The sequence below is a fragment of the Chanodichthys erythropterus genome, chromosome 8 (assembly GCF_024489055.1).
Source record: "Chanodichthys erythropterus isolate Z2021 chromosome 8, ASM2448905v1, whole genome shotgun sequence".
Taxonomy (NCBI): Eukaryota; Metazoa; Chordata; class Actinopteri; order Cypriniformes; family Xenocyprididae; genus Chanodichthys; species Chanodichthys erythropterus.
The window spans coordinates 18,521,932-18,534,652 of NC_090228.1; the positions used below are offsets into that span (position 1 = coordinate 18,521,932).

Genomic DNA, 12,721 nt, shown 5'->3' on the forward strand with positions numbered 1-12,721 from the left:
ATAAACCTCTTGCTAATGGCCCTTGCTCACACACAACCCTCTGAGATTTATGGATGTAAGTGTGTTTGGCACACACAGGATCTAATTACCACCCTACAAATCAAAATGTGTCCCTCATTATTAACCCTCAACCTGATTTGATAATGATTTACTGACAACAGGGACACAATGAATTGTAATGCAGAAAATTGTGATCAATTGTGTTTTGTTCATCTCACATAGTTTATGCTGGACTTGTGTGAACACAATAAAATACAAAGCTTTGTGAACAAATATTGAGTAGAATAATTATTTACATGAATAATACAACTCCAGTTTACTTTCCATTCACACTATTTTTGTAACCCAGCCAATCTCAGTGTAGTAGTTGTTATGAATATTAAAATATTATGGAATAATAATTCATTAATCATTCATCATAATCATTCAATATATTTTACATTTTTGCTTTCACGCATGATTAATCCATTACATTAATAAAACCTTAAAGTGAAACTGGCAAATAGTAAAACAATGACCACAAAGATTTACCAATACATGAAAATGTTTTAAATTAAATTATAGAGCTAAACTGGAAAGACATACGACAAAACGCTTAGAATAGACACAAAGATATCGTGCTCTGGTGTGGATGCTAATATAGATATCTTGCTATGTGAATACTTTTTGTGCACAAAAACAAAACAAAAATAATCTTTTCTTCCCTGTCATTCTCCTACGCTGTTTGCATTCCAGCGCTTCCAGGTTCTACGTCAGAACGCTGACTCATCTCAATTGTTGAATAAAGTCATTATTTTTGTTTTGTTTTTTTGTGCACAAAAAGTATTCTCGTCATTAAGATTGAACCACTATAGTCACATGGACTTTTTTAACGATGTCTTTAGACAGAATTTTCATTTTTGGGTGAACTAACCGCTTAACAGTGATGTTTGTTTTCTGTAAATAATGTCTTTTTTTTTTTCCTTCTCTTCAGGGTGTAGTCAGAGATTCAGGAGGATATGCCGTGATGTTAAACTGGACCATGTCTAACGTTTATGGCCTGGCTCCTGGTGAGGTAGGTCATGATCTGTGAATTTTGTAAGTGGTAATGTCATGAGGAACTACATTTTTGTTATTTTTTTAATAAAAGAGATTTGATGAACTTTGAAAACATACTTCCTACCCTGTCTTAAACCAGTTCTCATTTTAAAAAATTATTAAAAAGCATACAAGCAAAATGGGGAAAAATTGTGTAGCACCTGCCGCTCTGCTTACCCATTTTGATTCCAATGGTAAGGTACAGTCACATTTACCCTTGTTTGGCATATTTTCGTGACATAATCCAGCCATTTCAATATGAATCCAATACATCAGGAATTTTGTATGGACACAAAAGATTTCCCCTGCAAATTCGTCGCATTGACCAACAGAAAGCTGGAAAGCCGCTTGGTTTGAAAGTGAGCTGTGCTTAATACATCACTATATATTAATAATAGACAATGTAAATTTTGTTCAAATTTCACTATTGTGATGACACCTTTAGAAACAAGCATCTGAAGTTTATTTTTAACAAGCTTTTTGATAGTTTTGGTCCGACCTTGCTTGACTTTGTCAAAATGTAATGCTGTCTTTTTATAAAAAGACAGCTATTGTAGGATGGGGCAGAGCAAAATACTTTGGCGTTAGACTTCCTCATGTAAGAAGAGGGCGTTTAAGTGGGGGAAGGTACAGTGGCAAAAAACTGCCTGTGTATGGAAAAGATCCATGTGTAGATTCTTTAACAATTATTTTTTTTGTGTTCCACGGAATAAAATGATGATGACCTCTTGAAAACGCTTCTGTCTCGCACCGTTTAACCTACACGTCTCTCTCTGTCAGGTCTGGTGGGCCGCGTCTGACCTTGGCTGGGTGGTGGGCCACTCCTATATCTGCTACGGTCCGCTTCTATATGGCAACACAACCGTTCTCTACGAGGTATGGGGCATGTGTGTGCAAGAATGTGCGAATGTGTATTGAGTGTGAATGCTTTACAGCATTTGACCTGTGGACCGCTTCAGCTAACACTCAATTATCTGCTGTTGTGGTTTGCCGGATCCTGGCGCTCATGCTGAACTGAGTCTGTACTGTGGAATTTTACAGGCTGTAACAGTCATTTCTCTATGGGAATGAATGCAAGGAAGAATGACTCTCTAAAGCAAACCTCCTGATTCACTGGCTCAGTTTGACTTTGTTGTGCATTCGATTTGCTGTTGATTTTCATAAGCTTTTGTACTGGTAACAGAGCAGGTCTTATAGTATTAAACTAGTTTTCCTCATTGAGTCTTAGCTGAGATCGCAGCATGAATACTAAAATCATTTGCACTCGGTGGGAGATTATCAGACTGTGTTTGGTTTTCTGTCAAGGTGAATTCAGCACTGGCGTCTCCTCTGCTGATTAGATGTGTTGTGTCGCTCCACATGAGAAAATGGGAGATGCTCGTAGAATTTATTAGTCTGCTGTAATAGAAGTTTGATTTCAACAGATCTTTCATACAATGTTAATGTCCAGACTAAAAAGCCCTCGGTCTGTTTTAATTAATGTCTTTTGTAATTATGCACATCCACGGTCGTATTGGTTTTATGCTATCAACTAATGCAACATGCCAAAACTGATCTGATTTATTCAGTAGTGGTGTTTGCTAAGAAACAAAATGTTTTGATGTCAGTGACCCCAAAAATAAACATCTCCTTGCAAGGGACCCTCTTTGTAATATATTTATACTATGTAAGGAAAATAGTGTAATATTGTAGTGGCAACATGTCATAAAAATTGGCATTTATGTTGTATTTGTACAGAACTAAAGCCGAAATAAATTATTAAATTAATATCTGGAAAATATATATCATTACTTCAAAATAATATTAATTAATTATCATTCAAATTTATTTGTGTACTGAATGTCACAATAAACATTGGTGCAATTTTGTTTTTTTACATAAATTAAAACTAGCAAGAACCATCTATTGGTTCACCCAGTAAATTGGTTTATCCTAAATCTGTTCTTTTTTTGTGGAACATGAAAGAAGATAATTTTTGGAAAAGTGTATTATTTCTTTTTCATCCTGTCCAATTCAGTGGGGTCAAATGTTGTTTGGACCCCAACGTTCCTAAAAATACCTTCTTTTGTGTTACACAGAAGAAAGAAAGGTTTGGAACAGCATAATGGTAAGGAAACAATGACTTTCAAGGATTTTCAAGATAAGATGATGGCATAAGTGGGATTTTACTTTCTAAGCAGCCGGCCATCATACAGTTTTCCGCTGGTTGACTTTAAAACGGACAAAAGTAAAAATCAGACTATGTGCTGATTTGCCAGTCAGTAACCATCCAGATCACACTAATATTACTGATATTACACCAGTATTAAAGTCATTACACTGTTTACCTGTTAGTTTTCGTATTGATTTTAAAAATCTTTTATTAGTTTATAAAGCATTGCACGGACTTGCTCCAGACTATCTTTCAAATATGATTAAAATATATGAACCGAGAAGGACTCTTAGATCATCTGATTCTTTTCTTCTAAAGATACCTCATAGTAGAACTAAAAACTTTGGTGATGCTGCTTTTAGCTGTTATGCTCCTCACCTCTGGAACAACCTTCCAGAGAACATAAGATGTGCTGAAAACATTAAAGGTGCCATCGAATTGAAAGTTGAATTTACCTCGGCATAGTTAAATAACAAGAGTTCAGTACATGGAAATGACATACAGTGAGTCTCAAACACCATTGTTTCCTCCTTCTTATGTAAATCTCATTTGTTTAAAAGACCTCCGAAGAACAGGCGGATCTCAACATAACACCGACTGTTACGTAACAGTCGGGGTCATTAATATGTACACCCCCAATATTTGCATATGCCAGCCCATGTTCAAGACATTACACAAGGGCAGCCAGTATTAACGTCTGGATCTGTGCACAGCCGAATCATCAGACTAGGTAAGCAAGCAAGAACAAAAGCGAAATATAGCTGCGAGCAGCGATGGCGGGCCCAAGCCCGGTGGCACCGCCACCCCGGTGGCTTCAGGGCAACTGTGCACAGCGGGCAATAGGCACTTAAAACGGTTAAACATCAAAGGGCTATGTCAAATTCACTCCACATTTACTGCACTACAAGGTGCCGTTATAGAGCCCCTCCTCCCTGCCCATTTTCAAAGGATTACATGTGCCAAGTTTTAACATTATTCTGATGAATTTTGAAGCAAATCAGGTAAAAATAAGAGGGTGATCTCAATGTATGCTGAAAGTGACACATTTTCTGCTTCCAGTTGGTGGCGCTATGACTTTGAATCACAATAGTCAAATCCATGTGATCAGCCTTGTACAACGAAGACTAAGCCAAAGTTTCATCAAAATCAATTAATGTATGCAAAAGTTATAACACTTTGTTTCCCTTTTCTTGCCATAAATTCGTTGCCTCGCCACGACCAAACCGTTTGAGATATCCAAAATCCGTTTGCAATTAAACAACTTCAATGTGTTAGCAACAAGTTAAAAAAGCTTGGTGTAAATTGGATAAACCCTGTAGGAGTAGTAGTATAAAATTCATAGCCTGTTTTTTCAAAAAATTAACATTCAAACCAAAATAGCTGACTTCCTGTTGGTCGGAGCTAATGAATGTAAATTAGAAAATTGTCCGGCTTGATGAGAATAATATGTGTACCGAGTTTGGTGACTGTAGGAAAAACTAACCCCCCACTTTTGTCAAAAGGTGGCGCTACTGAGCCCCTCCACCACGCCCATTTCTATGGCTTTGTCCATGTCTACTGGTTGACAATATTGATGTGTGTGTCGAGTTTCATGCAATTTGAAGCATGTTAAGAGCCTCAAAAACACTCAAGAATATTATTACAGTTTGACCTGTTGCCATGGCAACAGTATTTCAAATATCAAAAATCCTGTCATAGGTCTACATCTGCTGTGTATTGACATTACACTGATGAAGTTTGAAGCAAATCAGGTAAAAATAAGAGGGTGATCTCAAAGCATTTTAAAAGTGATACACTTCTTGCTGCCATTTGGTGGCGCTATAACTTTGACTCACAATAGTTACATCCATGTGATCAGACTACTACAACCAACACACTCCTGAAGTTTCATAAACATCAATCAATGTATGCAGAAGTTATAACACATTTCCTGTTTCCCTTTTCTCGCCATAAATTCGTTGCCTCGCCACGGCCAAACCGTTTGAGATATCCAAAATCCGTTTGCAATTAAACAACTTCAATGTGTTCGCAACAAGTTAAAAAAAGCTTGGTGTAAATTGGATAAACCCTGTAGGAGTAGTAGTATAAAATTCATAGCCTGTTTTTTCAAAAAATTAACATTCAAACCAAAATAGCTGACTTCCTGTTGGTCGGAGCTAATGAATGTAAATTAGAAAATTGTCCGGCTTGATGAGAATAATATGTGTACCGAGTTTGGTGACTGTAGGAAAAACTAACCCCCCCACTTTTGTCAAAAGGTGGCGCTACTGAGCCCCTCCACCACGCCCATTTCTATGGCTTTGTCCATGTGTACTGGTTGACAATATTGATGTGTGTGTCGAGTTTCATGCAATTTGAAGCATGTTAAGAGCCTCAAAAACACTCAAGAATATTATTACAGTTTGACCTGTTGCCATGGCAACAATATTTCAAATATCAAAAATCCTGTCATAGGTCTACATCTGCTGTGTATTGACATTACACTGATGAAGTTTGAAGCAAATCAGGTAAAAATAAGAGGGTGATCTCAAAACATTTCAAAAGTGATACACTTCCTGCTGCCAGTTGGTGGCGCTATAACTTTGACTCACAATAGTCACATCCATGTGATCAGACTCCTATAACGAACACACTCGTGAAGTTTCATAAAGATCAATATATGTATTAAGACGTTATAACACATTTCCTGTTTCCTTTTTCTCGCCATAAATTCGTTGCCTCGCCACGGCCAAACCGTTCGAGATATCAAAAATCCCCTGGCAATTTTTAATCATCAGTGTCTTGACTTCATGCTGACCGAGTTTGGTGGCGATCGGATTAATCGTCTAGGAGGAGTATATCAAATTCCAGAGCATGCGTTTTTCAAACAACCCTTAATAGCTGACTTCCTGTTGGCGTGGCGATTAACTTAGAGCGCGAAAGTTGTTCGGCCCGATGAGGTCTATATGTGTACCGAGTTTCATACTAATACGTGCAAGCATGTTTAATAACCAAATTTGGTCATATGGACCAAATTTTCAGACTTTTTTCAAGGGGGCGCTGTCGAGCCCCCCTGCCACGCCCGGGTACCAGCCTCTCCGGCGTCCTAATGGCCGCGGATTCCAATGTGTGTGCCAATTTTCAAGAGTTTTTGAGCATGTTAAGGCCCCCAAAAAGCCCCGGAAGACGGAAAAAAAAAAAAAAATAAATAAATAAAAAAAAAAAATAATAATCCTTAGAAGAACAAGAGGGCCCTGCGCGAATTTTCGCTTGGGCCCTAAAAATGGCAGATGTAATAATAACTGACATGATCCATGATACCATGATATTTTTAGTGATATTTGTAAATTGTCTTTCTAAATGTTTCGTTAGCATGTTGCTAATGTACTGTTAAATGTGGTTAAAGTTACCATCGTTTCTTACTGTATTCACGGAGACAAGAGCCGTCGCTATTTTCATTTTTAAACACTTGCAGTCTGTATAATTCATAAACACAACTTCATTCTTTATAAATCTCTCCAACAGTGTGTAATGTTAGCTTTAGCCACGGAGCACTATCAAACTCATTCAGAATCAAATATAAACACCAAAATAAACACTGTACTTACCCGATTAGACATGCTGCATGATGAACACTTTGTAAAGATCCATTTTGAGGGTTATATTAGCTGTGTGAACTTTATGCAATTATAGAGTCGAGAGCTCGGAGGGGGCGGAGAGCGTGTGATTTAAAGGGGCCGCAGCATAAATCAGCGCATTTCTAATTACGCCTCAAAATAGGCAGTTAAAAAATTAATTAAAAAAAATCTATGGGCTATTGAAATCTATTGAGCTGAAACTTCACAGACACATTCAGGGGACACCTTAGACTTAAATTACATCTTGTAAAAAAACGTTTGATGCCACCTTTAATAGCTTTAAGTCTAAATTAAAAACGTATCTTTTTAGTCTGGCCTTCCTGTAAAATCTTATAAAACCTCATATTCATATTTTGTGTTTTGCTTTGTTTGTAATGTTGTATTTTATTTTTCATATTTTGATTTTTATAAATTCTATTCTTATTATGTATCTAAATGGGTCTATTTTACTTTTTAATTGTTCTTTTTAATTTTATTAATTGCTGTATCTATTGGTTCCTTGTCAAGCACTTTGAATTGCATTAATTTGTTTAGAAAAGTGCTATATGAATAAAATTTGCTTGCTTGCTTGCTTGCTAATAATTACCTATCAGTGCCCTAGCAATAACGATGTACCCCCTTACGACCATGTAGCAATGGACTGAAAAACCCTCCAAACACTTTAGCAACCGCAAAGCAATGACCTGGCAACCACCCACAACACCCTCTCCGAACAAACATCACTCACTGAAAATCTATTTAATATTGGATCGTTTATAGCAAGTGATTCAGTAGGGTAAACAGTACAAACTTTAAATGCCTGCCAATTACTGACGCCAACGTGCGACAGATGCAGATCCTTGTTTAGTACAGTGTAAACCTTGTTCTTATTCCTGTTCAGTTAAACAATTATTCATGGGCAGATGATGTTTTTCCCTTTCTTTTGACTCAATCCCGCCATAGACCTATCTTTTTGTTTCTATAACAACACTCAAATGTCAGAATAATTATTCGTTTTCTTTGTTCAAAGCTTGTCTTAGGAAAATCTAATAACTTTGAAATTGATTTGGCCTTTTTTCTCACTGAAACGCACACAAACGCTGTTCTAGAAACCAGATGAGAGGTTCGTGTGTGAGCCGTTTGATTTGTTCTCACTAATATGAAGTCATTGTTTAGTTCTGAGAGTATTCTCTCTGAGCAGAAACATGAATATTTGAACAGCTCAGCGTTGTGCTATGCTACTTGTCTGTGCAATCTCTCTGTAACACTATTATTCTGTTTTCTTTGCCATACGTTTTGGCCATCTGCCACCCAGGCACCTTTCCAAGCCACTCTCCATTTCAAAAACATCTTTGATTTAATATTCACTCCCCAACTGCATCAAATGCCCGTGCTGATCTAGTCTGACACTGGGAGACTTGTGTAGAAGTCCAAAATGTTGGGAAAATTGTCATATTTGCAACAAAGGCCTGCACAAAATATTAAACTTTAAGCAACGTCTGTAGGAAATAAAATTCTACTTTTCCCCCCAAAAGGCTCTATTTAGAAATCATTAGTAATTTTGTTTGTTTTTTTAAAGATAATATTGAACCATTTTTCCATGGTTTCATATATTTGTCTCATTTATGCATTCTGATGCTATAAACAGTTGCTGTTTCCTCAGGGTAAACCTGTGGGGACTCCGGACCCTGGGGCCTTTTTCCGTGTGATGTCTGAGCATGGCACAGCCTCCATGTTTACCGCTCCCACTGCTATCAGAGCCATTCGCCAACAAGACCCTCAGGCAGAACACGGGAAACTGTACCCGCTCAGCAGGTAACCTCAAATCTGTACCTGTACCTGTTTACATAACAGCCCACGACATGTAACATCTGCAGTGAGGCATCTGCAAACAAGTTTGTTTTATTTGTGTAATAGTGGCGACTACACAGTAAACACAGCTTCCCCTACAATGTAATGACATTTTTATGTGCAGTATATTCAAGTAATCTATTTCTGTATTTACAGTATGTATTTACAGTGGTCCCAAAAAGTTTTTGGACACTTAGGGTATACTTCATGGCTGTGATCGTGGGAAGACGCGATCTTAGTGGACTCACTGTTGTACACGCACCATCCGCACGGTCACAAAAAATGGGCTGCACACGGATGGGTTGTGTGAACGTTACTAAAGTGTTTTTGGGTCTTTAACTGGACATTCCCCTACAAAACCAAGTGGCAAATACCGCTGCTTTCCTCAGAAGTATCTTTACTTTTCTGAGCCACTTTTTCAATGATTTTATCACTAAACAAGTAGGATGTTATCATAGCTGCAAGTCAGTTTCCCTCATAGTGGAATATGGAATAATGTAACCCGGCCAAGAAGAGAAAGTAATGTAATGAAAGAGAAATTGATCTTACACCAAAAACACCCATTAACCTCGTAATTAAATAATTATGTTATATAAGAAACTACAGTAACACTTTTCAACATGGTTCGTTAGTTAACATTAGTTAACATGAACTAAGAATGAATACTTCTACTGCATTTATTAATCTTAATGTTAATTTCAACATTTACTACATGATTAAAATCAAATGTTTTATTTGTTAACATTCGTTAATGCACTGTGAATCAACATGAACAATCAACGAACAGCTGGATTTGTATTAACTAACATTAACAAAAATGTATAAATACTGTAACAAATGTATTGGTCATTGTTAGTTTATGTTTGTTAATACAGTAACTTACGTTAACAAATGAGACCTTACTGTAAGGTGTTACTGAAACTACTTGTGGTAGATTTTCCCCTACGCACCTGAATTAAGTTTACCTGGGGCGTCTCCTAATCGACACCCGATCGTCTCCTAATCGACACCCAATAATATACCTGATCTTTCAGAGCGACACTTAATAATATTTCGGTCAACATCTTGACCCCTAACTTGCTGCGCAGCAATAACCAGATAGACTCCAGACTATGCCTTAGAATATGCTTTATTCACGGCCGGAGGACCTCGTATCAATCAAAGAGAATCCCACCAGCAAGAAGAATACAACAGTTTATATAGGATAGGGCCATGGTAAAGCATTCTAAAATATGATTGGTTCTTCATATGTCAAACCCTCATGTTACTAGGTAAAGCAAGACCTGCCCAAATCATGTGTTTATTAGTTGGTTACTCAGTATCATGGGGCTATTTAATTTAGATGGTTGTCTAACTCTCCCTAAGTTTCATGTCCCTTTTTCTTATATTTGGACATGATTTAGACACACACTGACTTGAGGCAGGAACACACCAAGCTGACGGTTGGCTGTCGGGCAGTTTTTGTTTGTCGGACGACTAAGTTTTCTCAGTGTCTTCTGCACTGTTGGCTGAAGTTGGTCCTCGTCAGCTTTTTTTCGGCCGGTTTGAAATGTTGAATCGCCGTTGGAGCTCGTCGGGCCATCTGATCATTCTGATTGGCTGTTCAGCTACTGTCGCCTGCTGGTTCGGAAAGGCATTTCATCTCATGCAGGCGCAGAACTGACCTGCTACTTGGCCGTTGGCTGTTTAGCGTCGGTTTGGTGTGTCAAGCCAACTTTGGACACAGACGCTGCCGACGTGAGCAAACCCCACAGTCTGCTTTCGTCGGCACTAGTTCGTCGGCTTGGTGTGTTCCTGCCTTTAGGCCCATGCAAGGTTTGAGGACATTTAGTTTTCAAAATGTTATTCCTGCAAGGAAAAAGAAATGTTAGTTATGATTGATTAAAAAATTCCATCACATACTTTATTAATGTTATGGATAGACTATATGACAAACTATCAATAGAATATTTTACTATTGACGACACATTTTTAAATGATGAATACGTGGCAAAATGCTCGCATAACAATTCTCCACCTGATTTGTTATGCTGGGCTGCACGCGGATGCGGTTTGCGGACGTCCACAGTCTCTCCTGATGATGAAAAATACATCACACAGACAGCACTGGGACCATTATGGAACGCGGGACGGCGAAGAATACTTTGAGCTTTATGTCACACTTAAAAATATCTGTATGTTTCTGTCTTTTCTCCAGATCTCAATAGCATATCAAAACAATAATCTTAAAAGGTACGAAGAAAAAAACAGTTAAAAAAAAGTTCATACCCCCAAACAATCTCATAACGAGGATATTCAGAAATAGTTTTTTCCACGCCAATTGAACGCGTGGCATTCCACTGGATGTCCGCTGTCTGAATGTCATTGCATTAGATACAAAGTATGAAACCAAAGTGCACAAATTTTTTTTTGTGCTGTTCTTTTAAAATAAATGCAACTTGTTTTGCTATTTTGTTATATGATACAAAATACATTTTTAATTGTGGATTAAAGGGTTAGTTCACCCAAAAATGAAAATTCTGTCATTTAATACTCACGCTCATGTCGTTCCACACCCGTAAGACCTTCGTTCATCTTCGGAACACAAATTGAGATATTTTTGTTGAAATCCGATGGCTCCTTGAGGCCTGCACAGGGAGCAATGACATTTCCTCTCTCAAGATCCATAAAGGTACTAAAAACATATTTAAATCAGTTCATGTGAGTACAGTGGTTCAATGTTAATATTATAAAGCAATGAGAATATTTTTGGTGCGACAAAAAACCCCCCAAAATAACGAGTTTAGTGATGGCCGATTTCAAATCACTGCTTCAGAAAGCTTCGGAGCATTATGAATCAGCGTATCGAATCAGCGGGTTCAGAGCGCCAAAGTCACGTGATTTTAGCAGTTTGTCGGTTTGACACGCAATACGAATCATGATTCGATACGCTGATTCATTATGCTCCAAATCTTCCTGAAGCAGTGTTTTGAAATCAGCCATCACTATATAAGTCGTTATTTTGTTTTGTTTTTTGGCGCATCAAAAATATTCTCGTCACTTTATAATTTTAATATTGAACCACTGTACTCACATGAACTGATTTAAACATGTTTTTTTTGTGGGCCACTTTACAATATAAACATCAGCCTTGGTACATTTAAATATTTTTTGCACATCACTATTGTGCTGTTTTCCTGCTTATATTTCAAAAGTAATGGTGACTTATTGGACATCAGGCTTTCATTCAGTATACTTTCTTTCCCACACAAAAGCAAGGCTTCTGTATTATCTGATTGAGTGCGATCTTAAATGAATGGGACTTAGCAATGAAGGGCCAGTTATGTTAATGGTGATGAATTTTTAAATAATGCAAAAACAGTTCACAGCTTGGTCAAGTTCTTTTATTCAAGTCAGTTTCCTGCTTAGTCGCTGTTTTGGGAGCATTGTAGACACGTAAATTAAAATAATAGTTCTAAATACATCGTTTTCCATTTTATCTTATGTCTGTTGCCACTGTTTTGTCCCCCAAATCATTACTTTGTCTAGCAAAATTTAGCATAGGCACTGTATGGATCTTTTTTTAGTGTAATATAAATGCCATTACAGTGTTGATTCTTGTGTGGATGTTTGTCTACAAACACTATGTTGCTGTGTGCTGTGACAGTGCATTTGGGGGGCAAAAAAGGTGCAGTTACCATGGTGATGGTAATGGATGTGTTTCAATAAAGCAGTATAGAGCTGCTATACAATGGTTATGGCTTTGATTTAAACTAAAGTACAGCTTCATTACGGAGCAGCAATTCCTTTTCTTTCTTGCACTCAATTGATATTCTGCCTGTAATAACTATTCAGTGCCAGTTTAAAGGCTCAGTCACATGGCCATTAATCATTTGCATAAATGTCCAATTAATAGATGGTTATGAAAGCTCTCACCCTGGAGAAAAATAATCAGAAAACGAATCACATTGATGTGTGGTGGAGGTATACTGTAGCTTTACCCTTTTATCCCTATGATCTACAATGTTAATCAAGTTTTATTGCGCAAAAAAGTGAGTGTAGCTTT

At 37.5% G+C, this 12,721-nt stretch overlaps 1 protein-coding gene across 2 annotated transcripts in view; it reads left to right on the plus strand.

Annotated features, from left to right (window-relative positions):
• acss3 (acyl-CoA synthetase short chain family member 3) overlaps positions 1-12,721 on the plus strand; it is an 82,627-nt gene that overhangs the window by 14,740 nt on the left and 55,166 nt on the right. For both annotated transcript variants that reach the window (XM_067392209.1, XM_067392210.1), the window contains exons 6-8: positions 974-1,054; positions 1,858-1,953; positions 8,489-8,640. In XM_067392209.1, the coding sequence (XP_067248310.1) occupies positions 974-1,054; positions 1,858-1,953; positions 8,489-8,640 (329 nt within the window). The remainder of the gene's footprint in view (positions 1-973; positions 1,055-1,857; positions 1,954-8,488; positions 8,641-12,721) is intronic.